Source organism: Mus caroli, chromosome 15 (genome assembly GCF_900094665.2).
Source record: "Mus caroli chromosome 15, CAROLI_EIJ_v1.1, whole genome shotgun sequence".
Taxonomy (NCBI): Eukaryota; Metazoa; Chordata; class Mammalia; order Rodentia; family Muridae; genus Mus; species Mus caroli.
The window spans coordinates 31122456-31148314 of NC_034584.1; the positions used below are offsets into that span (position 1 = coordinate 31122456).

Genomic DNA, 25859 nt, shown 5'->3' on the forward strand with positions numbered 1-25859 from the left:
GCTTTTTAAGATTTTTAATAGTGTGCGTGTTTGTGGGTGTGTAGGCATGTGCACATAGGTGTATGGGCATGTGACATGGGTGTGTGCACACAGGTGTGTGGGTATGGGTGTGCAGGCATGTGCACATGGGTGTGCACATGTGTGGGCATGTGCACATGGGTGTGTGGGTGTGTGCACATGGGTACAGAGGTGAGAAGCAGGTGTCAGATTCCCTACAGCAGGCAGTTATAAGCTACCCTTTGTGGACACTGGGAACTGAGCTCAGGTCCTCTGCAAGGGCTGCGAGTGCTTTTAAACACAGCTAACCTCTCCAGCCCCGCTAGCTGTCTAAATACACTGATCAGCGTCCTCTCCTTTTCTTGCATTATGTGTGCCAGGGCTCTCTGTTACCTGAAGCTGGGCCAGTTTGAAGAGGCAAAACTGAACTGTGACCAGGCGCTTCAGATAGACGGCGAGAATGTGAAAGCCAGCCACAGACTAGCGCTCGCCCAGAAAGGACTGGAGGTGAGGGCGTGTCTGTCTGTGTGAAATTTTATCTCCAAATGCAACAAGTGGTTTCATGAATGTAAATGTCAGGGTCCTGATCTCCGAGTGGTTTGACTCCTGGGATACACTGACCTGCTCAGCAGCCTCAACATGGCTCTAGCTGTCACTCTCACCTCAGCTGTTTCCATCCAGCTCCACTTCAGGCCATAGTGAGCATTTTGGTTACCGTTTTCCAGCTCCACTTTCGTAGGGTGTCAGGGAATGTTCGCCTTAAGGGAGATGGCTTGTGGCTGCTGTGTTACTGTGTAAATATAGGGAACTTCCAAAGCAGGGGGGAGGGGGGGAAGGATTAAAACAAAAACTCAAGCACTAACAGTGCCTTCAGTTCCCAGCAGAGACTGAGGTTGGAGGCAGAGAAGAAACATGTAGTGGAAGCTGGCAGAGCTGCTGTCGAGATTCAGTGGCTTACAGTGGCCTGAACTCTGAGCTGATGGCCCCTGTAGGACTAGAGTGGCATTCTTACACCACATTGTGAAGAAAGAAGGCTCTGTATAAATGTGCTGTCTGTATGCTAGCTCTCTGGAATGGAAATCTTTTTTTTTTTTCTTTCTGCTTTTCAAATATAGGGTGTCATGTAGCCCAGGCTGGGCTTATGGTCCCTAGATAGTGGAGTCTGACCCTGAACTTGGTTCTCCTGTCTCTACCTCCCAGGCACTGTTCTGCATAGAAATATGGGTCACTGAATGTTTATGTGTAGGGAAAATGTTACCAGATGTGGTGGATTGAAAGAAAACGGCCCTGTAGGCCCATGGGGAGGTGTGGCCTTGTTGGAGGAAGTGTGTCTCTAGCAGGCAGACTTTGAAGTTTCAAACACTCAAACCAGGTCTAGAGTGACATTCACTTCTTGCTGCCTGCTAAGCTCTCAGCTCCTTCTCCAAAACCATGGCTGCCTGCATGCCATCACGTCTCCTGCCATGACTAAATCTCTGACCTGTAAGCCACAATTAAATGATTTCCTTTATAAGAGTTGCCGTGGCCACAGTTTCTCTTCACAGTAATAGAATCCTAAGACACCAGGGACCTGTCAGGGAAGAATATACTCTCTGAAATGTACATAGGGAGAAACATTACAGGTGTCTAGCCAGTCAGCACAGAATGCATTTCCTGCAATATAGTTTTGAGGACAGAGGGATCTTATTCAGACACTCTTGCTCATGGTGGTCTGGAACTCAGTATGTATCTCAGGCTAGCCTCAAACTGTGCTCTCCTGCCTCAGCCTCTCAAGTACTAGGAGGGCAGTTGGTACATGCCCTGGCCCTCTTCTTCTTCCTCTTCCTCTTCCTCTTCTCTTCTCTTCTTTCTCTTCTTTCTCTTCTCCCTCTTCCTCTTCCTCTCTCTTCTCTTCTCTTCTCTTCTCTTCTCTTCTCTTCTCTTCTCTTCTCTTCTCTTTCCTTCTCTCCTCTTTATCTCCCCTGTGTGTGGGGTTATGGGGGTTCCCGTGTCCAGTCTGCCACAGGGCTAGAGCGAATCGTGGAGGTAGGATGCATGACACTGGAGTTTTGACTGCACTCACCCCACACCAGCGCCAGGTGGGTGTCGGGCTATGTGAAGCTGCTGGACACTGGCCCCGGGGGAGCGGGGGTGGAGAAGCGAAGTCTGAGGTCCCCGGGGACTGCCGAGTCAGTTTGGGGGTCCCCGGGCCTGCAGAGAGGCTGGAACAGTCTGTTTCTCAGATTCTTGGGCACCCAGACTCCACTGGGAGCCGTGTGGAAGAGTTGAGAATGGAGTGGGGGCCCATGGCCGGATCTAGCCAGGGCCAAAGGTGGCTTGGCTTGGTGGAGGCCGTGGCAGGGAGCACTGAGAGAGAAGCCTCCTGCGGGAGACTAGAGCGGCTCACAGGGAATCCCTATGAAGATACAGTCCATGGCTTTAAGGCATTTATTGTCATAGTGGAGAGTAGCAATGAGTGAAACCGTACCCCACTTTCTCAGGGTAGGCCTGAGGTTAAATACCTTTTGCAGGGAGGAGTGTCTGGGAAGGGGAGTTTATTGGCTAAGCCCTTCAGACCTTTAGGTACCTCATTAAATAGAGATCTATTTTGAGGCTATGTGACCTGTGGGCACGTCCTCTGCCTACGGAGGGGCTTGGGGCATTGCCCTTATGTGACTGATGGTCACAGAAGTGTGGAAAGCTGAGGCGTCCTGTAAGGAGCCTGGTGTCCAGGAGTGTGGCAAAACACCTACCATTCTGTTCCTTGCAGGGTTATCCCCTGCCAGGTCACCTGTGGGGTCACCGGGGTTTCAAACCTAGTTCAACCAGAAACCAGGCTGCCTTTCATGGTCCCACACTGTGAGTGTTCACATGTCTACTTGATAAGCCAGCCATCACACTGGAGCAGGACCCACCTGATACACCTCATTTAGAACTCTTTCAGAACTCTCTCTCCAAATATGGATGCATTCTAAGGTGTTACGGGTTAGAACGTCAGCTATGAATTGGGAGAGGGACTTTAACTCCATTCTTGTCACTGAATGGGACATGTGGAGGGTTTATTGCATTGAGTACCAAAACAACAGCTATCTGTAAGCCCCGGACTATCAGGCCTCTCTAGATCTCACCTCCTCCCAGGCTGTGTAGAGCCAGGCCCGTGCTTCCAGCAGCCAGGACAGATGCAGCCATGTGGAGTGGTGGCTGTGGCACATACTTACTGTGTCTGTTCATCAGCCCTCCCTTCCGCCATCTTGCTGGTAGCATAAGTAATCTGTAAGCCTCACATACAGACCCTTTAGAGGGTTCGTGGCACCCTAAGTGCAAGAGACATCTCCACCACTGACTTCCCCTATGGCTTTGGGCCAGTGTGGCCAGCGTCACGTACTCTGTACGGCCACTCCGAGAACAGGTCTACCTCATGCTGACCTTTCCTGCTGACTGAGGTCAGAGGCTCTGTCTAATAAGGACTGGGATCTTATACTTTCTTGGAGTGAATCTTAGCAGTGTCTATGATGGCACAGACAAATAATATCCAGTTGGGGCCGCTTTCTCCTTTGATTATGACCCAGAGCCTGTTTTCCTGGCTTGGCTTCCGGCTTGGCACTTACCTATCTGTTCAGTAGGTTGAGGGCTACGCCATGTAAACCCAAGGTCCAGTGGCTGAGGCCATGTTTGTTTGTTTTGAGACAGGGTTTCTCTGTGTAGCCCTGGTTGGCCTGGAACTTGCTCTGTAGGCCAGGCTGGCCTTGAATTTGGAGATCTGGCTGCCTCTGCATCCTGAGTGCTGCCATTAAACGTGTGTATTACCACTGCCGCTGCCACCACCACAGCTTTTATAAGATGTGTCAGAGCTTGGGCTTGGAGCACAAGGCCCACCTTAGGTGGCAGGTTCTCTGCCTGAGGCTCCAAGCTGAAGGTTGTCCAGAGTTTGTTACTCGAAGCTGTCTTTAAATAAATCTATTCCAGTTCTTTAAAAGAAGAAATATCTACGTGTTTGGTTTTTATTATGAATTTACTTGCTGCTGGCTGGTTATATGCCGGCTGCTGTTGTTAGATGTAAGATATGGTTCCTTTCTTAAGTTTATAGCAGTAACAGTCTGTGAGTCCCAACTTATCAAAATGGGCAGCACCCTATAAAGTATCACTGTAATAGTTTAAGTGTACCTCTTAATTGCATTACCATATGTGACTATACTATACCTTTAAAACACTTGTACCCAGCACTCGGGAGGCAGAGGCAGGCGGATTTCTGAGTTTGAGGCCAGCCTGGTCTACAAAGTGAGTTCCAGGACAGCCAGGGCTACACAGAGAAACCCTGTCTCAAAAAAACCAAAAAAAAAAAAACAAAAAAACAAAAAAACACTTGTCAGCATGTGCCACTGCACAAATGTGGTCAGAGGGTCCTCCATGGGTTCTCTCTTCAATGATGGGGGTCCTGGGGATCAAACTCAGGTAGCCTAGCTTGACAGCAAGCACCTTTACCATTGAGCCATCTCACCAGGCCCATTGTCATTTCATTAAAAAGCATTAGAGATTGTTAGCAGCTTAAGAAAAATCAATCTCTCTCTCTCTTTCTCCCCCTCTCTGCCCTGCTCCCCACCATCCCTGCCTCTCCCCACTTACTTGCCCACCCCCTGTATGTGTGCCCGTGCATGCTTGCACGCATGTGCAAGCACACATGTGGAGGCAGAGGGTAGCCTCAGTAGTCAGTCTTCTGCTTTGATCATGTTTGAAACAGGATTTCCTATTCACCAGGGTGTGCAGCACACTAGACTGGCAGGCTTACAGGCATCCTCTGGACACTGCCTCTCATCTCCCTGTAGGAATGTCGGCAGTGTGTGCATGATATTCACTACTGTATATTACTGTACACATTCTGGGGAATCTGATCTTAGTGCAAGCATTCTTGCCCAGGGAGCTGTCTCTCAATCTGGTTGTTTGCAACTTCACTTCCTTTTTGTTAGAGCCACACTCTGGTGGGCACTCTGCTCTTCTGTGACTCCTCCCCTCCAGCTGATCTCAGCTTTTCTGACAACAGAAGGGAAGCCCCTCCCCTCTGTGCCCATCTCAAGTCTTGCTTCACTTCATTGCATCAAGACAACTCAGATATATTGCAAGTTGTTGCTTTTTATTGTTTCCTCTTATGGCATCTAAGAAACCATAGAGGACAAGGACAAGGCTGTTCTTCCCATCTCCAAACAAAGGGACTGCTCAGTGACTCCTGGAGACTGGCAGCCCTGCGCCCCACCTCTTCTGCTGTCCCACCCTGCGTCCCACTGCCCCCGCACCCTTGGTGCTCCTGTGCCTCTCCAAGTGCTTCTGGGTTTCTCACTACCCCTGCAACCAAACAGACTGGTCCTCAGGCAGACTCATGAGTGTGTCCACTTCCCAGCCTGCCTGCGGCTCCCAGACCTATTCTCAGACCTTGACATTGGGCTGCACTGGATTGTCACCCGCTTCTGGGCATGACTGCAGAGCTTGAGATGGTCTTAGGGTGGTAAGTGTGTGAGCTGTTGTCAACACTACGCCCTGCCTTCCAGTCACATGCTTACCTCTCACCCTTGCGCCCCATCTAGGACACCTCAGTGTGAAGGTACTATCTGTTTACCCCGGAACGTCTGTCCGAGTGGTCCAACAGTGGTATGTGGGTGTGTTACTGATGGTGCAGAATGTGTTAGAGTCTGCAAGCAACTAACGTTTTAATAACCCACACTCGCGCTCTGAGGTTCTGCTCGGGTGTGGTAGTCCAGCTTGTCTCCACGGGTGTCCTGTACCCTCTGGTTCAGCATCCAGTGCATGCAGACCCGGGGCATCTGAAGTACTTGCCAGTCAGGCTCTGGTCTGTACTTCCAGAACATTGCTGAAATGGCAAAGTTGTCTCAGCTACTAGAGTTCCTCTTCCACCTTATCTGTGCAACCCTCAAGTGAGGTTAAGATTTGGTGCTGGCCAGTTTTCAAAAGGAAACAGCTCTGGAAGGTTCTATGGAGCAAGAGTACTAGAAAAGCTACTCTCTGTGGTGCCTGCTGTGCTGCAGCCCTGAGAAAGCTGGTTTTTACTTTGGACTTCATTTTGCTTTTTTGCTCTTGGGTGGGTTTGGACTTCTGGGCTCCAAAAGCTTCAGCCTCCAGAGTATCTAGAACATTGCTAGAACAATGCTGTGCACCGTTCCTGCTTAGGGTCTTAGGTCTCACTAAAGGGTCTGTGATGGTTAATATTTATCATCAATCTGATAAGATTAACATCACTATGGAAACACACCTCTCGGCATGTTTCGAGGGACTATCTAGATTATGGTAGAGTGGGAAGACCCACCCTAAATGTGCGAGACGACATTTCATGGAGAAAGGCACCTGAGCACAGACATCCCGTCTCTGCTTCCTGAATGTGTGACCAGCTGTAGCCCGCTCCTAACTTATACCTTCCCTGCCATGATGTCTGAACCTGAAAACTGTGAGCCAAAGTAAATTCTCCCTTTAAATGGTCAGGAATTGTTCTGTCAACAGGAAAAGTAACTCAGGCTAGTCAGGTCACACCTGTCATTCTTTCATTCAGTGGATGAGTTTGGACAACACAGAAGGTTGTAGTGGTGGAATGGAGCCTGGCTGCCTGCCTCTGTGCCATCCTCACTACAAGGAGGCTTGCTGTCGTGTATACTGTCTCACAGCAGACTCACCCACGTGCCCACTGTGAATGGAAGCACTGACAGAAGCCACCTGTACACATCACTATTGCCCAGGCTAGCCCAGGAACCTCATACCCATACAGACCGCCCTATCATTGTATTTTTTTTTTTCAGAACTGCCGGGAAAGTGGGGTAGACCCCAGTCAAGTCCTCCTAAACCCAGATTCCAGTGAAGCCCGGCACCTAGACACTAAGAATGACACAGCACCTCCCAGCAAAGGAAGGGAGAGGAGGAGAATCCAAGTCCAAGAGGTATTTGTATTTCATACCCTGCTGAGACTTTACACAGAATCTAAGGTTATTTCCTGTGAGTTCTGCAGGACCTTTCCCTTTTTATGCTGATTGTCAATGAAAATGTTGTGAAGATAGAATTTGCCCTTTGCTGCATCATTGGCCACCGTGTTTCTCAGCATGGGCCATGGATGCGGATGTCCCTGGGGGACGTTGTTTTCACTGCCCTGGAGCCACAGGCCATTGGCTTCTCCTCAGAGTAGACATGCAGACATGGACAGGACTCCTCTTCAGCCCTGCCAACCCCTGGTGGAAACCTTTCCAGGCTGACTGACCTTTTTTCATTGTTGTTTTGTTTCGGTCACTTAGACCAGGCTGGCCTGAAATTTAGAGATCTGCCTGTCTCTGCCTCCCAAGCGTTGGGATCGAAGGCACACACGATCTCTCTCGGCCCCTCATCTCTCTTCTTTTTTTATTCTTTAATAACCTGGGCTTCTCCAAGACAGCCTGGCCATCATATCTACCTCTGCGATGCCTAGAAAGCCACATGATTTGCTTTGTCATTAATGAAGAATGTCAGGACATAAATTACTGTATATCCATGAATGCTAACTTCCTGTTTATGGTCTGACATTTCCACTAAGAGGCAACAGGTAGGAACCCATGACTTTTCCCCTTTAAGCAAGAAAAGAGTGTTTTAAGAGACATGAAAAATGTAGGATCATTTTGTTAAATATAAGAAAATGGAAATGAATGTAAAATTAATCCTGAAAGGCTTTCAGATTTTTTTTTTTGAATGTAGAATAACTTCTAAAAATGTCTTATTTTCTAACTTCTTTTTCTTAAAGAAATTACGTATTTTAGAATGTATTAAAACTTTTATTTTCTTAGAATTTTACTAAAACACTGAGTGTGGCTCTCAGTTGACAGTGCTGTGTGACTTGGATGTATGTGCCTGGTATCAGTGACCTGATGTGCTGTAGTTTCTGTTGGAAGGTTGATGGCAGCAGTGATGAGGAGCCCGAGAGACCTGCAGAGTCCTCTGCTACCTCCCCACCTGCCAGAGATGGTGTGGAAGACGGAGGGTCTGCAGAACCAGCAGAAAAACTCGACGTCTTCAAGCCTAGTAATGCCTATGAGTTTGGACAGGTCCTAAGCACTATCAGTGCCAGGAAAGATGAAGAGGCCTGTGCACATCTTTTAGCCATCACTGCACCCAAAGACCTGCCACTGTTGCTAAGTAACAAACTTGAAGGGGACACGTTCCTCCTCCTCATTCAGTCACTGAAAAGTCACCTTGTGGCCAAAGACCCTTCCCTGGTTTATGAGCATCTCCTGTATCTGAGCAAAGCAGAGAGGTTTAAGGTAAGCAGCAGTGCGCGACTGGGAGGAACCTGCCGTTTCTGGGGTCTGTAACTTCCAAAGTGTTGCTTATGCTCACAGCACCCTCCCCCTTTTCCAGACGATGCTGACACTAATTAACAAAGGCCAAAAGGAGCAGATGGCGCAGCTGCTTGATGGTCTGTCAGACACACAGTCCAACGGTTTGACGGCAGAGGATATACAAGCCCTAAGAAGGCAGTATGAGCTTTAACTTGGGGTTGCTGAGTTCAAGACAGCAAACATTGTGATGCAGTTGCATGGGTAAAGCCACACCCAGAAGGATCCCTGTTTGGACATCAGATGTTGTACTTATTTTTATATGTAGAACATGTATATTCTATAATCTGATTTTTATTTATTGTAAATATTCTCTTCTGTACTAGAGCCAACACCTTTATATTTAATAACTATATTCAGAACTTGGCAAATTATACTCTAACTTATAATACATTTTCTTTTAATGACCTACCCATTAAAAATTTAAAATACATTCTTTGTGGTGGCAGTTCAGGTTTGACAGGAATCAGTGACTTTAGTCCTTTAAAAGCAAATGTTAGCAGTTTCGACTCCATCACTTTCTCTCCCACTCAAATGCACAAAATCCACTTTAGAGAAGTGGCTTACTGTCACTTGAGATGAAATTCAACACTTAATGTCTATGAGATCATTATTAGTGTATTAATTTAGAGCCCTAAAGGAGTTACTTTTTCTAACATTTAGTGTGACTTTGTCTTCTACATTGCTTGTAAGCAGTAAAAGTGTATGAAACAAATTCACCCTGCTTTTGTATTTGAATTGTCCCCACCCCAACTTTTTGTTTTCTGCTTTATGATTTCTTTACTCTAACAAGTGGAAAAAGTCACTGGATACTCCTTTCTCTGTGTTAAAGGTTATTTTCTATACAATAAACATTCAAGCCTTTATTTAATGTGAGTATGCTTGCGTGTCTGTATGTATATCTTGTACATGCAGGCTACATAGGCCAGACGAGAGCACTGGGTCCTATCCTTAAGGATGGGGATGAGCCTCCCGGAATTGTCTCTGCAAGCCTCAGCATTCAGGTCTTCCCCCAGTGTGTCCTCATCCCCTTCTGAATCCCAGGAGCATTCTTTCCAATATTCTGTTGCTCATTTTAAAGTTAGGTGAACATCATTTTCATATCTCACTTTTACAATTACAATATTTAAGACTCATCGTGGGTAAATGGTACCTTCCCAACTCTGCCACTTTTTTTCCCTCAAGCATGTCTCTCCTTTGTCCTGAGGTGGAAACCTACTGTAAGTAGTTCTCTAACCTGTAAACAAATAGGTTTTTCCTACACTTTATCCCCTTGGTTTCACTCCTATCACTAGATGGGGGTTGGGGGTGGGGAGGGAGGTTGCTGAATCTCTTCCTTTTTGTTTCTTTGATCATGACTACTAACAAACTACAACCAACCCCCTGAAGGACCCTAGCATTTATATAGCCTCTGAAAAATACTCAGGATTTCAAACAACACACCAACAGAAGTTATCTCAGCTGGCAAAACCATGCCTCTGCTAGAGCATGAGGCAAATCATAGCTGCTGTGGACAATCCAAAGCAGCCCATATCTCTGTATCTAGGATTAAAATAAAAACATTCTTAGAATATTGTGTTATTTAGAGAAACCAAAATTCCAGAATTGTCACTACATGTTTTCTCCTTCTTAATATTGTTTTTGTAGACAGTGGGCAATAGATTGTTGCATATTCATACATTGGCAGTCTCGTAAGATGGTATCTATGGTGTCATAGCTTGTTCAAGTGTACTCTGCTGCTCACACCACACAGCACTCAGGACACTCCTCTGAATAGGGAGGGTGACAAACTGCATTCACCCATGTTACTGGAAGAGGATAAGATGACCACCTTGAATATTTTACATATGCTATCTCCAGGAGAAACAGAGGCAGACAAGTGACTGGTGCTGGAGCTCTGGCACCCCCCTCCTGGGTACTGGCCTGTGACAGTTCTCACATGCAGCTGGCCACAGGGATCACCTACCCTTCCCTACACACTAACCACTGTACCTGCAGCATGTGGCCCAGTATGCTGAGTGCCAGGTGCTCAATGAGTGGACCTGGAAGGCTGCTTTCCAAGGTCAGATCAGAGAAGCTCCAATTTTTGAGAAGACTCTGAAGAGGAGACACTCTTTGGCCCCCTCTTGGAGTGCCTGCAGAGTCAGTCAGATCTTGTAAGCCCTCAGACAGCTGGAACTCACGCATGGCCAGCCCACTAGCTGAGAAGCTCCATATGCAACCACTAATACTGAAGGGAACTATTTATGACCCTAAGAAAGAAGCACTGGTGGGGATAACCCTTAGTTTATTCTTAATTTGGAGGGAAAAAAAAAAAACAACCAATGACATCAAATATAAAGCTCTCTAGTAGAAAAAAAAGTGTGAATGGAGTTTTCAAGGGCCCTAGGGACCACAGGGACAATGGCATAGAATCTAAGCCAGACTCCATCCAGTCCATGAGAAAGAAGAGCTAAGGACTAAATTGCTTTGCTGCAGAATCTTCGGTGTCACACCAAGGCCACACATGGCAGGACAGCGGAAAAGCAACTTGATTATCTGTCTTCCCTTAGGGTTTTAACAGTGCCTGAGTCAGGTTTACAGCCATTGCTCTATGCTTTTGTCTTTTTAGGTCAGTGTTTTTGTCTGTGCAGCAGAAATGACCGTTTCCTACAATGGAGTGGTATGTTGGGAGCTAATTCAGTCAGTGAAGTTTCACCGTGTGCTACACAGGGGTTTACCAAGATGCGACAACAAAAAAGAAAGCGTCCTGGCGAGTGTGCCAGAGCTGCAATCACACACAGTGCTGCTGAGAACAGACAGTGTCGAGTTTCTCAGAAACTTCACAACTGCTACTGGCCCAATCATTCCTAGACCCAAGAAAAGAGGATATATGAGAACACGGTCATAACAATAACAAAGCAGAGCTCACTGAAATGCCTCCATCCACTGACTGAGTGTTAACAAATGCTCCAGAGGAGCCACTGCTGGCTAATGAAAATGTCCTGCAGTTAGTGATGGCCATAAAAACCTTTGATCAGAGTAAGAACTTCTGAACATGACACTTCATGATATGGGAACTGCATCTTAATTAAAAAAAAAAAAATGGAAGAAAAACAACCCAAGCACACCTGGGGGGTGGAGGGGTGGGGGTGGGGGGGCTCTGCCTAGGTGGTGGGAAAGGAGGTAAACCCAAGGCCTCCTGACCAGTCCTGCAAGGCAACAGTTTGTACTTCGGGGAACTTACTGAGTAAAAGCTAAAGGAGCAGAAACCTATGACTTAAAATAGGCTAGGATGGCCACTCTCACAGTCCTGCTTCACACTCTACTAGAGGCTGAAGTCAGTACAACAGGCCAAACAGCAGAGCTACAAAAGGTTTCCAGACCGGAAAGGAAGAAGCAAAGCTTCCATCCTAGTATTTTCAGACGTAATTTCTGACGTAATTTCCTACATATAAAATCCTAAAGAAACTTATCTATGAAGTTATAGAGATGACTGTTATATGAGTGAAAAATCGACAGTATGTTTGGAACGATAAGAACTGAGGCTTATGGGAAAAGGTGTGGTGGCACATGCCTTCAATGCCAGCAAAGGAGGCAAAGACAGGTGGAGGCCAGCCTGCTCTACAGAGCAAATCCCAGGCCAACCAAAGCCACACAGTGAGAGCCGATCTAAAAAAACACCAATACATAAAAACAGAAGTGAAAAACTAACACTGTACATTCAATTTAGGGCTAGAGTTTGATCAAGATCAGGTCTGAATGATACAATCAGACAAACTAACAAGACATCTATCACATGCAACACACAAATACAAAGCACATACAAACAACAAATAGCAAGACATGATCTTTTGTGAATCTAATTATAATACTTGAGAGGCTGAGGCAGGAGAATCATAAGTTCAACAACAACCTGAACCAACCAACCAACCAACCAACCAACCAAAAACATACTAAAAATACAAACAAAAAAACAACTCCCCCCAAAACAAAACTAACCAAATAAAAATCAAAAAACCAGAGTCCTGTAAGTAACAGGCTGGCAGGATGGCTCAACAGGTAAAGGTGCTTTGTGGCACAAGCCTGGCAACCTGCGTTTTATTTTAAGGACCCAAATAAAGGTAGAAGAACAGAACTGACTTCAAAAAGGTATGATCTATAGCGCCCCATCAAATATTAATTTTTGTTTTTGGTTTTTCGAGACAGGGTTTCTCTGTATAGCCCTGGCTGTCCTGTAACTCACTTTGTAGACCAGGCTGGCCTCAAACTCATAAATCTGCCTGCCTCTGCCTCTCGAGTGCTGGGATTAAAGGCATGTGCCACCACACCCGGCTCACATATTAATTTTTAAAAGCCATCAAAAATTTACCTTTATAGCTTTTGTATAAATTAAAAAAAAATTCCAAAACACAGTGTTCATAAAATAGAAGCTGGGCATGGTGGTGCATGCCTGCAATTCCAGCACTCATAAGAAGCAGAGGCTGGAGGATCTCTGTGAGTTCAAGTCCAGCCTGGTTTAGCATAGTAAGTTCCAGGACAGCTAGAACTAAAAAGAAAAAAAGATAAAATAGAATCCACAGGGAGGAGGGGGATAAAGGTGGAAATCTGACATGGAGAAAAAGGTTAGTTCTAATATTGTTGGTTGAGAAATTCAGCAAATATTTTCTTTGGGCTAGACCCAGAATCATCTCAATGGCTTGTAACGCTGATGAATTTTGCAACATATCAAATGTGATGGCTTTACATAGTAAAAATTACGTCTGGAATTAAAATTCAATCAGGTGAATACATTTGTGAGGGATTGTTCGGAATTAGATCATTTGAAATGGGAAGACCCACCTTTAACCTGGATCTTGAGGTAGGAAGATCTGTCCACCTTTAGTGTGAGCCATGCCTTCTAGAGGCAGCCTAGATAAAAATCACGGAAGAAGGAAGCTTTTGCAGTTTGCAAAAGTGAAGTCTATTCCTTCACTGGCATTAGAGCCTACTTCTTTGGGATTCTGTCATATACAGAAGACCAGTTGAGACATCAGCCTTATGGACTAAATAGCTACGGTATTCTTGGAGTTTTACTGGTAGACAACCATTGTTCAACTAGCTGGACCACAGCCCATAGAAAGCCACAAATCTCCTTTTCTATTTGTATAGATTCATTCTATCAATTCTGTCCCTATAGAGAACCCCAACTAATATAACAAATGAGCAATCCATTGTTGTAAAAATTCCTGGGCACACACCAAATCCATTAGTATTTACATTTATTTCATGTCTGCTGTTCACACACTCATTACTGAACAAAATTGGAATGCAAACAAATGTACAAATACCATAATGAGCAGTATCAGCTAAAAGAACTGGCACTAGTGTTATCTAAGCAGATTAATGGATGCAGCGAGGAAAACGACGGCACACGACTGCAGCCCGGACATTTTCCTTGTTTATCAAAAGAAAATGCTCAGTAGCACCATAATGGTAACACTTAGAGGAAACACCTAAGGTGGAGTACTTGACCACTATGAGGTTAGTCTGCCGGGAGAGCTGTGTGGGAAGTCAATAGTGCAGGCAGTATTTTGGCCAACTTCTGCTCGTGTCAGCTGAACATCCCCCGTAAACAAAAGCAAAAGGAAACAAAGCCACACGTAGACCTTTTATATAAGCTTGGTACAAGCTCTGCATTGTTTTGATTTCATGGTTCAAAAAGATATACATGTTAAAAATTGAGGTTATGTAACGTTAAATTTACTAAAGCCTGAGTGTGTCTTTGGTAGGTGAATACTTTTTCAGTGTAGTTAATAATCACATTCATGTTTACCTATTTCCTGTATTTTTCTATATAATCCAAGGTGACTAGAGAAGACATTATGGGAAATGATAGAGCAAAATCCTCAAATGACGAGGCTCATAAAACCCAGTCTCTCCCAAAGGCACCAAGAATCAAAGGGCACTAACTTGCCTTAGTGACAGGTGACTAACACTTCCATCCTAATGGGACTGTCTTCTGCCACTGTCAGTCCCTTAGTTACCTTTTACCGTCTTCTAAAATGGCAACAACCACACTTGAGATATGTAACAGTACCAAGTATTTCTACTTCAGAGTTGTGCAAAAACTGCCACAATCTTGCTCAAGTGTCTAAGTATCCAAATGGTTACCAATGGGCTGCATTAAGCTTGATATCCACATTGCATATGAAGAAATGAAATTTAAGCTCAGTTATGAAGAGAAATGTTACAAAGAGGATCATATACTGAGTAATCTGTCAAGTTCCATCCCTTAGTGGTTTCAATAAAATGTCACTAACCACTTACCCCTAAGCCTCCATTTTCCTTAAGAATGCCGTAGAACAGTGTTAGTATCGTATGATTATAAATTAAGTCAAATTTCTATCTAAATACACAGGTATGTGCATCAAGCAGTGTTTTGTGACAAGAACACAAAACATGCCTTTTTCTTATGTTACTATCTTGTACTAACGCACTTTAAAGCCTTCAATTCATAATTTGGTAATTAATATCAACATGAAACACAATGCTTTGCTAGACATACAAAATGTATTTGCATTACGATTATGAAACCTGGCTTTTGCTGGTAACTTAAGCTTAACAGTCGCACATGGTTCAACCAGCTCCCAACAAGGTTGTTCAGTGGTTCTTACTCTGCAGCATTCACAGGCCTAAATTTCAGTCTGGACAGCAACTTTCAAGTCTGCTGTCTGGTGCGAGTGGTTATTGTTTGTCTCTCTCAGTGCATCACCAAAGCACAAATCCACCACAGGCTTCCCTCCACTTCTGCTGGTACCATGCTCGTCTGCAGCATGGCTGGGCTGTGGGACATCTGAACAGGAAGCAGCTTTGGAAAGCAGAGCGCTGCTGCACTGGTGTGGTGAGTTCTCCAGCCGGTCGTTTTCTACCTCAGGAAGGGTGTTCACAGCTGTGAAGCGGGCATGGCAATCACTGGAGCCGTGACTACAGGACGTTCTCATGCTTTCTAAGTCTGAGCAGCTAAATTCAGAAAAATGACTGGAGTGGGAATCTGCTACAGACGGCATGCTGTCACTGAGGGATGGCGCTTCAAACTCACTTGAGTTCGTGCTTTGTTGCTCTAACAACTGTGCATCCATGTCCTCTCTGGTCTCATTGATCTTCATGTTACCCTTTTTCCTCAGTTTACCACTTTTTGACTTTTTTCCTCCTGTTGCTTCCTTGGACCACTTGGTAGCACTGGATTTACCTTCGGGCAAGCCACTGGACGACCCGCCTGTGTGGCCTCGGGTAGCACCACTGTCATCCACACTACTGCTTCCACTGTTGTGTCGGAACTTGAATGGCTTTGATTCAATATCCACTTGCACTTCCATACTGTTCCCTTCTCTGAAATGAGAGTAACAGAAATAAAGCTAAGTCTGGCTTCACTGGTATTTCTGTGGGGATGAGAACAAAGGCAGAGAGGCTTTTCCATGAGAATTCTGAAACCTACACAGAGAAGTGGTTGGAGCATTTTAATGCAGATTACATTCTACTAACAAAACCACACGTAAGAGGACCGTCCTTGTGTTTGAGACAGGGTGTAACTGACTATGCAACCCTGGCTGACCTAGAATTTAAGAGAGCCGTCTGCCTCTGCCTCCTGAGTGCTGGGATTAAAGGTGTACATCACTATGAACACTGCAAGAGGATCATCTTAATACTTCTTTTAAAACACACACACACACACATGAGTGAGCGAGCAGGTGCCAGCAGAGGCCAGGAGAGTATCTGAATATGGGTATATGGCAGCAGAGCCTAGGAGAGGGCATCAGATCCCCAGAAACTGGAGTTACAGGTAGATATGAATCACCTACCGTGGGTTCAGTGAGAACTGAACCTAGGTGTTCTAGAAAAGGAGTACGGACTGCTGAGCCTTCTCTCCAACCCAATCAGGCCAAGTTCCCACTATAGTGGGAACAACATAAATGTCGGTAAAACCGAGTTCCCAGCATAGAAGGACTAGCAGAGGCCTTGTTACCAAGAGATAAAAATAACATCCAACTGCTGCTAAGTCTTGAGCTAGCATGATGTTAGCTGATTGCAAATGTCTGATTGGGTTGTATTTTGAAGTGATTTAGGGGGAAAATTGACCATGAAGCAAGAAAGTAACGAACTGAGCACTTCAATGGGTAAATGGATGAGGTCAACTCACTGCTAAGTTCAACAAGTGGTGATGTTTTACAGAATTCTTACTCTGAGGAGGGAGAACTTAGCAAGGATTAGCCTTTCTCTTTTTGATTCAAGTGATGATTATGAAGAAGCACTGAGTGAAAATGAAAGTAGTGATTCTAAAAATCAAAGACAGTGTTGGAAGAAGGAGGCGTGCCTGTGCCCCTCAACCAAGTGACAGGGGAGAGAGATCCTGGTGTGCTCAATGAGGGATGGACTAGGAACTCTGGCACCAAATGTGGATCTAAGCGTCAGTAAGGATAATAATGGGCCAGTGAACAGTCCAGGTCATGTCACTGAAGAAAGCACGGGCACAGATCTTCTCTCCTTGTTTATCAGGGACCACAGGCTACCATTTCCCTGAAATTCTGCCGGGCACTTCGAGTGACTGACTATGTGTGTGCTATGTCCTGTGTGTACGGAGAAGCCCTTACATACAACAGACAGAACCCTGGAGTATCATACAAGGACAACCCACATAAGCGATTCAAGACCAAGGTGCACACACTACAAAAAGTACCTGTGCTTTTTGACCTGAGTCAAGGAAGGCTCTCCCTGTTGGGCAGCCTGGCACACAGAAGCTGGAGTAGCAGCGATAGAAGCCAGGCAGGCCTACTTTCTACAATCTCTCCAAGTTTTATCTAAATCTAACCACTGTTAATGCATGTTATTAACAGTTTTCTAAAGTCTCTCTCTACTTTTCTTCTTTATTTTTAAACTTTTGCTCAGGAGGTCAGGCTGTGGGTTAATTACACGCAGGGTCTCAGGTCTGGTAGGGCTAATGCTTCAAGTTTAAAAATAGCAGTAGGTACATTTACTGTTTTTCTGTTGTGGGCACAGCCATCAGCATTTCCTACCTCAGAACATTTTTCATCATTCAGCAACCCAAGCCCTCTCTACACCACAGGCCTCTCCTCCCTGCTCTTCACAACCACACATTTACTTTTTTCCTTAATGGAGTTCTTCCTCTGAACATATCACTGTTTTCTCAGAGACTGTGCCCACTGATAGGGATAATTCCTTTTAATTTAAATTTTAAAAAACTTTCTGACCTTATAGGAAGAAGCACGATTTCTTACCTGTCCAGAGGGATGTAGGAGTTCAGAATGGATCCCGCCATTGCTTTGGTGCTGGCGTTATCACTAACTGTTCCCAAGCTCACTGTGCCAGACTCTCCACTGAGACTACACCGTTCTTTCTGTACATCTGCTTGTACTTCCAACCTTAAAGGGAAAGGTTATATAAGCCCTCCATCATTTATAGCTTAGCAATCATAATGCATATCTTATATAAGTCAGGTAAAAGCTTCAGTAATGAAGTTAGACACTGCAACTCTTCGGTTCCCATTTGTTGATGATACAGATAATAATGTGGTATACTGAACAACATCCGCCCAAGAGAGTCAAGAGAACATGACCAAAAGGAGAAAAACAAACAAAAAACATCTTAAAGTTCTCCTTCATTTTCACTAGGATACAGTCCTTTGTTTCAATACACAATACAAAGTCAGAATATACTGACCGATAAACATAAAAAAAAAATCAGCAAGCAATTAAAAAATTATTAACTGCATATGGTAGCAAGCATCTTTAATCCTATCCCCTTAGGAGACAAAGGCAGGCTGATCATTTGAGTTTGAGGGCAGCCTGGCCTATATGTTGAGTTTTAGGCTAGCCAGGGCTATATAGTGAGACTTCATCTCAAATAATAATGAAAAAAAAATCCTATACTGAAAGGATTCTAATAAACAACTTCAGCCCACATCTGATTGTATAATAAGAGGTAACAATATATACCACTACAATTAATTTCTGTCCAACTATAAACTACCCAAACTAAGATAAGTATGACTGATTTATCTTTTAATTCATCTACCTTCCTTCACATAAAAAAGCTAAAACAGAAATGGTGAATCAGAAAAACAAACAAAACAAGGTAAGATAAATATGTTAATTTTTCCTTGTATCTCTACGGGTATGAGTGAGAATTAGTGAGAGATGGTCATTGTCACTTTAGGGTGCAGGGCGACCGACTGCTCCAGGCTGTTGTCAGGATCTGGGGCACCCTGACTCCACCAGTTCCCCAGGCCTCAGGTCAAGTCTCCCTCCCTCCCTCCCTCAGACAGTCAGTCTCACAGAAGCAGGGGCCAGGCAAGTCACGGCCTTCCCTTCACTCACACAGCTCCAGCAATTAGGTGAGCTTTAACAGGGGCAGTGCTATTCCTCAGGACTTAGTTTTTATTCCACCAGTATCAAGTACAGTAAAAAAAAAAAAAAAAATCTTATCAACTTTCCCCAAATTTTATTTTTTAACCTTAGGATAATTATCACGCTTTGTATTTAAATTGTTCATCTAATTAATATCTGGCCTTTAACAAAACAAAGCAAACAGCTCTTACTTACCTGTTGAAACAGTTTACCATGGCACTTCCCGACAGACTGCCCGTGATACTAGCTCCAGCTAATGCCATGGTGCTGGCTGTCTCACTCAGGTTGTCTCTAATGGTGCCTATTCGATCCATGTGGCTTCCACTTGCACTCAAACTGCCAGTCAGGCCGCCGACACTTCCCTCTCCTATGCTAGGGTTGTGCCTTGCTTCTGCTACTGATGTTGTATCTGAATGTAAAATAATTCAAGAAATGAAATAGGAGTGACCCCTCCCTCATGTTCCTGGCTTTCAACTCCTACATCATCTCAGACTACAAAGGACAAACTACATCCATGCTTAGGCATAAAGAGAACTAGTTCAGGGTGTGCAGCTCAATTTGAGACTGGCCTTAAATTGAAGATGTCATTTTCTTATTTTGTTGGCTAATTCCAGAAGTTGTAGGAATTTTAAATGAACTATTTAATAGGTCTCCCTGGCCAGCATGGGGTTCCAGTGAGAGATCCTATTTTCTAGATCAGTAAAGATGGGGAAAGAAGTTGATTTCATAGTTTATAGTTCTAATTGTCTGTAACTACTGTAAGACATGTTAGCATTATGCTCTAATTTTACAGTACTATTCACATGCTTTGTATTGAGGAATTTACTTATTTATGCCAGTATTTGGGTTTCTGTTACACATCCAATCATAGTATAACAAAGCTATGAGAACCACTGGAGGTAAGAGAGTAAGGAGAGATAGTGGCCCTGCACACAGCTTTTAGGATGTGACCATGAAGCCCTCTTATGAGGTCACATTCGTAGGCAGGGAAGAAGTATGCTGTAAAATTATGTGAGAGAAGAGTATTCCAGGCAGAGGCAAGCACAAGTTTAAAAGCCCAGAAACAGGAGTGTGGCTGTCATCTTCGAAGAGAGGTGGGGTAGGACAGGATGGGAAGGGGTGTGTGCAGATAGTCAGGGCAGGAGTCGGACCTTAACAAGGTCGTCTGACACCCTGCTCTCCATGTAGACAATCGTGAGATTTCAAGAGAAGGTAATCAAAAGTAAAGTGACAGGGTTCTGAGGAGCTGGCTGGGACACTTGTAGAGATGCACATAAAGTACAAAACACGTGTGACAAAAACTGCTGGGTATAGAAAAAGCACTGTTTAAAGCAAGCTGATCACTGACACTCTACTGGCAGTATGTAAAGCCTTTGGTTCTTTGTACTTCTGCCCACGACAGTTCTAATTTGTATTTCTTTGAATAATACAGACAATGTTTTGATTTATCGGTCCTCTGTAACTGTTTTCACTTCATTTCTCCTCACATCCTTTTCTCAGGACGTCACAACGTACCGAGCACAGCAGTGCAGGCAAAGGGCATTCTCAGTAAGAGTTAAGCACCCAGAACCACCTCTCTCTCTCACACTCGCCTGCCTTGGATAGTTCCTTTCATAGCTGTGCTTCTGGATGAAAACTACAAGCCGTCCGTCAGGTATGACCTTTAATCCCATCACATGGGAAGAAGAGCCAGCCTGTTGTGTACAGTAAGTTCCAGGCCAGCCAAGACTTTACAGTGAGAGCCTGTCTCAGAGTGAAAGAGGAGAGAGAAGAAGAGAGAAGAGGGAGAGTGAGCCTAGTAAAGGGTATAATGAAGACACGAGTCCTTTCCTGTCTGAGGACTCACCTATGGCTGCGTTAGTCCCACCGACGTTTATGTCGTTCTCATCATCAAACTCAATCCTCACTCCTTTCCCATTGCCCGCAGAGACGCCACAACCCCCACTTCGGCAGAGGGAAATTGGGACCACACCATAGACATAAGCTAGCATGATGGGAACACCAATGCCTAGAAGGGAGTAAAATCAAGTCATTAGAAACCAAAAATAAACCACAGAAATATGATGTCTATTTCAGGAGAAGGTATACAGAGCTCTGAAGATCTGGCTAGAACACAGCAAATATGAGACTCCCAGGCAGCCTTCGGGTGTCCATGAGGGACAGAAGAGTCTGTGAACTTTTTAGTACAAGCTCCTCAACTCAACTGGAGGAGAAGGGCTACTCAATCAGTTATCCTGACAGGTTCTTGGGGACCAAACCTAGGGCCTTATGTGTATGTCTGAGGGAAGCGCTGAAACCCTGAACTAAAGCCCCAGCCTTAAAACTAGGTTCTCGAGACTACAGTACTTTTAATGAAGTTACTTGAGAAATCTTCTGTAGGTTCTACTTAGACTGCTTCTTCATTTTAAAAGTAATACTCTTAGCAACAACATAGCAGTTAAAAATACCTTTCTAAGATTAAAAGCACGTTCTTACCTACAGTCACTGCAGCTACCACCGGAGACACGATTACAGACAGGGTGACACCGCCTGCTATGGCCAGATTCCGCTTATGTTTTGAAACATCTTTGCCTTCATAGCGATTATGAATCTTAAATTTAAATGGGAACGGAAGTTTAGAGAGAGAAAAAAATTACAAATTTAGTTTAGATGAAATAGTTCTTCCCGTACAAGAAAGCTGAAGTAATTTCTCACACATTCTCAATCAAATGCTCTACTTCAAGGTAAACCACAATATCAAAATTGCTCCTTATTAAGGACCTGGTTACAGAAGAAGGCAGTGGCTCAGGAGATCTTAGTTTGAGTCACAAGTTAAACATCATTCTTGTGCACAGTGCTGCTTTAGAGCTGGCCCAGGCCATGAGATTCCATCTCACAGAAACAATATTAGAGTTCCACAGGTTTCTCTCTAAAGAAGACCCCCTGAATCTGCCCCCAGGAGAGGTTTCTGCCATTGTTCTTACTCCTAAGAAAAAGCTGAGTCTAAACAGGGGCTGTATGAATCAAATATCACTAAAATACAACTTTTCTCCAGATACCTTTTTATGATAGAAAATATTAACAAAATTATTATCAAAATCCTATCTATTTGCAGTTCAAATAAGTAGACAAGGAAAAGTAATGGTTACCAAAGGAGTTAAATCTACTTAGCATCATTATACAGTCCACATTAGTAAATAGAATTATTGCCATAAAAATGGCTTGTGAGTTACTAAATGAAAGTGGGAAATACTTTAGTAGCTTTGTTCTTGGGCCTGTAAGAGCCAAACTAATGAAGGGCATTTCCCCATCTGTTTCAAGACATCTTGTGAACAGTGAACAGCCTCCAGAGCACACAGGTAGTCTCTAACATAAAGTGCTAGGTCCTCCCTTCTATGTTTTGTTCTACAGCTCCTTTTCAGCCATTCCTGGGCATGGTCCTGCAGCAGGGCAAAGCTAAGCTACACAGATGAGATCATGGGAAGGAAAGGAACCCTCTGTCAACTTTTGCCCTCCCCAACCCGCCACCTGCCCCCGCCCCGCTTCTTTTCTTCTTAAGACAGGACATTGCTCTATATACAGTCCAGGCTGGCCTCAAAGTTGAGGTAATCCCCCTGCCTCAGCCTCCCATGTGCTGGGAGTATAGATGTACAGCACAGCCTATCATCTTTGGAGGCGTCTACTAGTTTCTTTCATTTTTAAAACTTCATTATATGTGTATGTGACCCATGTGTGTGCCCTTTGGCCAGAGAGGCCAGCAGAGGTCACTGGATCCTTTGGGACTAGAGTTACAGATAGTTGTAAGCTGTCCACTGGTACTGAGAACTCTTCTGGAAGAGTCTTAATCACTGAGCCATCTCCCGAGACCTCACCCCCTAGCTTCTTAACACCTAACCTCATGTAGCTCAAGCCTTCCTCAACTCATCATGTAGCCAAGGATGACTTTGAACTCCTGATCCACCTGCTTCTACCTCCTAAATGCTGGTGATATGCATGCCTAGCTTGTTTGTTATTCTTGGAACATCTTCTACTTTTTGTTGTAACTAAAAGATGTTTTCTGGCACTTTCTGGACTTACTAGTACTAGGTTTTCCTGAGCTGGTACAATTCCAAACATCACAGAACATTATTTAAAGGAAACACTAATACATCAACCTGCTCTTTAGGTGCATGTATAAACAACAATAGGCACTTCACATTTTTTGTGATGCAGAGTCTTGGACTACAGTCTAGGCTGGCCCATAATTGCTACAATCCTGGTTTAGCCTCCCAAGTACTGGAGTTACAGGCTGATTGTCACTCTAAAAATTTTTTTTTGCCAGCATGTTTAGTCTATCTCTTTCCCTTCTACTTCTAAGTACCTAAGTAAATAGTTTTGCTTTCAATAAAAATCTTTTTGGTAAACTGCATGAAAGGTTATTAAAATAGGCTCCTGTGCTGCTTAGTGTTCTGTCAACCTGACATAAGCTACAATCATTTGGGAAGAGGGACCCTTAACAGAGAAAATGCCCATACTAAATTGGGCAGTGGTGGCACACACCTTTAATCTCAGCATTCCAGAGGCAGAGATGGTTGATCTCTGAGTTCAAGGCCAGCCTGGTCTACAAAGCAAGTTCCAGGACAGCTAGGGCTTCAGAGAAACCCTGTCTGAAAAAACAACAACAAAAAACCAAACAAGCAAAAAGAAAGGAAGAAAGGAAGAAAGGAAGGAAGGAAGGAAGGAAGGAAGGAAGGAAGGAAGGAAGGAAGGAAGGAAGGAAAATGCTCACACTAGATTAACCCATGGGCATGCCTGTGGGGCATTTTCTTGATTAATGCTTGATAACCCAGCCTACAGTAGGTGTTTCCACCTCTGGGCAAGTGGTCCTGGGCCATATAAGAACACAACCCAGAAAGCAGAGCTCTTCAAGGAATGTACTTCAGTTCCTGCCTCCAGGTTCCATCCCAACTTCCATGATCAACTGTGATCAGGAAGCTAAACCAAATAAACGCTTCCACCACCAAGTTGCTTTTGGTCATTGTGTTTTATCACAGCAACAGTTTGTATATTGGAAATAATTTATTTTTCTTCTTTGTAGTGTTTTGAATAAAATCCAGGCCCTTGCACGTGCTGTATGCTCTACCACCATGCTGTGGCCCTAACTCACTGACTTTACAGGGTTATTTAAGAGCCTTCTGAAATAAACACTTAGAGATATATCTATGTTCCTCCTCACCAGTCACCAAAACTTTTTTTTCCTTTTTTTTTTTTTTTTTTTTTTTTTTTTTTTTTTTTTTTTTTTTTTTTTTTTTTTTTTTTTTTTTCCTATCTGGGATCTAACAGAGAACCTCCTAAAAGTTAGACAAAGTACCGTACCAACCAGCTATATGCCTTTCTATGAAAACTAATTAAAAAGTAATGTTGGTTTTCCTTTTTTTTTTTTTTTGGATTGTATTTTCAGGGCTAGAAGGATGACCCAGCAGTTAACAGTACATGCTGCTCTTCCAGAGAGTGAAGTTTGAGTACCAGCACTACATGGCGGCTCCTAACTGTCTGTAACTCCCATTCTGGGGATCTCATGCTGTCTTCTGGCTTCTGCAAGCACCAGACATGCAGTCAAATGAAGTCCATGTAGCTGTCTTGCAGAAGATCATTCTCATCCTAAATTTAGGAGCACTATGCAGACACAGAACTAAGACACAATGGGAAAGTCTGACTCCACCTAAGGATTTCCTAACAACAGTGGCCGTGGTGGCTGTCATGTCACCTCGACCCAAGCTCGAGTCATCTGAGAGGAGCAAACCACAATGACAAGAAGCCTCCATAAGATCCATCCGGCTCTAAGGCATTTCCTTAATCAGTGACTGGTGGGGCCCAGTGATGGTGGGTGGTGCTGNATCTGGGCTGGTGGTCCTGGGTTCTATAAGTAGGCTGAACAAGCCTTGGGGAGCAAGCCAGTAAACGGCACCCTTCCATGGCCTCTGCATCAGCTCCTCCTCCAGGTTCCTAACGTGTTTGAGTTCCCATTCTCTCTCTCTCTCTCTCTCTCTTTTTTTTTTTCCAAGACAGGGTTTTTCTGTATGGCCCTGGCTATCCTGGGACTTACTTTGTAGAACAGGATGGTGTCGAACTCAGAAATCTGCCTGTCTCTAAAGGCGTGCGCCACCACCGCCCAGCTTGAGTTCCTATTCTTGTTTCTTTCAGTGATAGAATACAAGGTGAAAGCATAAGCCCAATAAGTCTTTCCCTCCTTGCTTATTTATTTATTTATTTGGTCATGGTGTTTTATTGCAGCAACAGAAACCCAAGCTAAGAAGCAGCCATCTGGCAATAGCATAGATAAGTACTTTCTTCCAGGACTGGGTGCCCAATGGCTAGACTGAAACTTATGAGGGACTTCATATACAGATTTACTTGGACTCAAGTTCCTGTTCCATCCCTTTCCATGTAAGTAAAGATCAATTATATAACCTTTCTAAAGCGCACTGTTGTTCAGAGGTAACAGTATTTGCTGTCAAGCCGGATGATCTGATTGTGACCCCTGAACAACAGAGTTGAAGCAGAGAACCAACTCTAGCAAGTTGTCCTCTAACCTCTACTCAGGGGCTCACACACATACCATGAACAAGTAAATGTAAACTTTACTATTTCAACACACAGATTAGAAGCTAAAATACCTAGGGTGCTACATTAGGACTCATCATTGGCTGAGTGTGGTGAAACACACCTTTCCTTTGGGAAGCAGAGGCAGGCTGATCCCTGAGTTCCAGAACAGCCACGACCACATAGTGACTACACAGGGACACCCCACCCTCCATAAAGTTTGGACTTTTCAACTGTTAATTTCCCTATGAAAATGGTTTTCTTTGTTCTTATTAGTCTAGGATCACATAATTTCTTGACATTTACTTAATTTAACTGAGATGGCAACAGACTTCTTAGTACTTCATAAATTATTTCATTAGTTCTTCAAAAACAGGTTACTTAGCGAATGACACATATCAACATTTATAGGACAGCGGTAGGAATCAGCAAATGCTGGCAATGGACTTCCTTCAAAGACTGTTATAACTTGTAAACTCTATTAACAGCAGTAATATAATGGAGGTAGAAAAAACTTTGAAGAGTAAAGAATTAAAGAACTCATTAATTATTTTTTGCTTGAGGGCATGCATTTCTTAGCTGCTAT

At 44.1% G+C, this 25859-nt stretch overlaps 2 protein-coding genes across 4 annotated transcripts in view; one reads left to right on the forward strand and one right to left on the reverse strand.

The window, feature by feature from the left end:
• Spag1 (sperm associated antigen 1) overlaps positions 1–9206 on the forward strand; it is a 61526-nt gene extending 52320 nt beyond the window's left edge. For both annotated transcript variants that reach the window (XM_021183224.2, XM_021183225.2), the window contains exons 16-19: positions 378–504; positions 6774–6911; positions 7887–8255; positions 8353–9206. In XM_021183224.2, coding sequence (XP_021038883.1) covers positions 378–504; positions 6774–6911; positions 7887–8255; positions 8353–8484 — 766 coding nt within the window. In that variant the 3' untranslated portion in view covers positions 8485–9206. The remainder of the gene's footprint in view (positions 1–377; positions 505–6773; positions 6912–7886; positions 8256–8352) is intronic.
• Positions 9207–13553: 4347 nt separating this feature from the next.
• The window catches only part of Rnf19a (ring finger protein 19A, RBR E3 ubiquitin protein ligase), a 44781-nt gene continuing 32475 nt past the window's right edge, over positions 13554–25859 (reverse strand). Inside the window, exons 6-10 of one of the 2 annotated variants that reach the window (XM_021183294.2) lie at positions 21188–21302; positions 20559–20720; positions 18908–19121; positions 17585–17728; positions 13554–15680 (exon numbers count right to left, since the gene is read on the reverse strand). In XM_021183294.2, the coding sequence (XP_021038953.1) occupies positions 14984–15680; positions 17585–17728; positions 18908–19121; positions 20559–20720; positions 21188–21302 (1332 nt within the window). In that variant the 3' untranslated portion in view covers positions 13554–14983. The remainder of the gene's footprint in view (positions 15681–17584; positions 17729–18907; positions 19122–20558; positions 20721–21187; positions 21303–25859) is intronic. The other variant, XM_029469666.1, reaches the window with a different exon arrangement.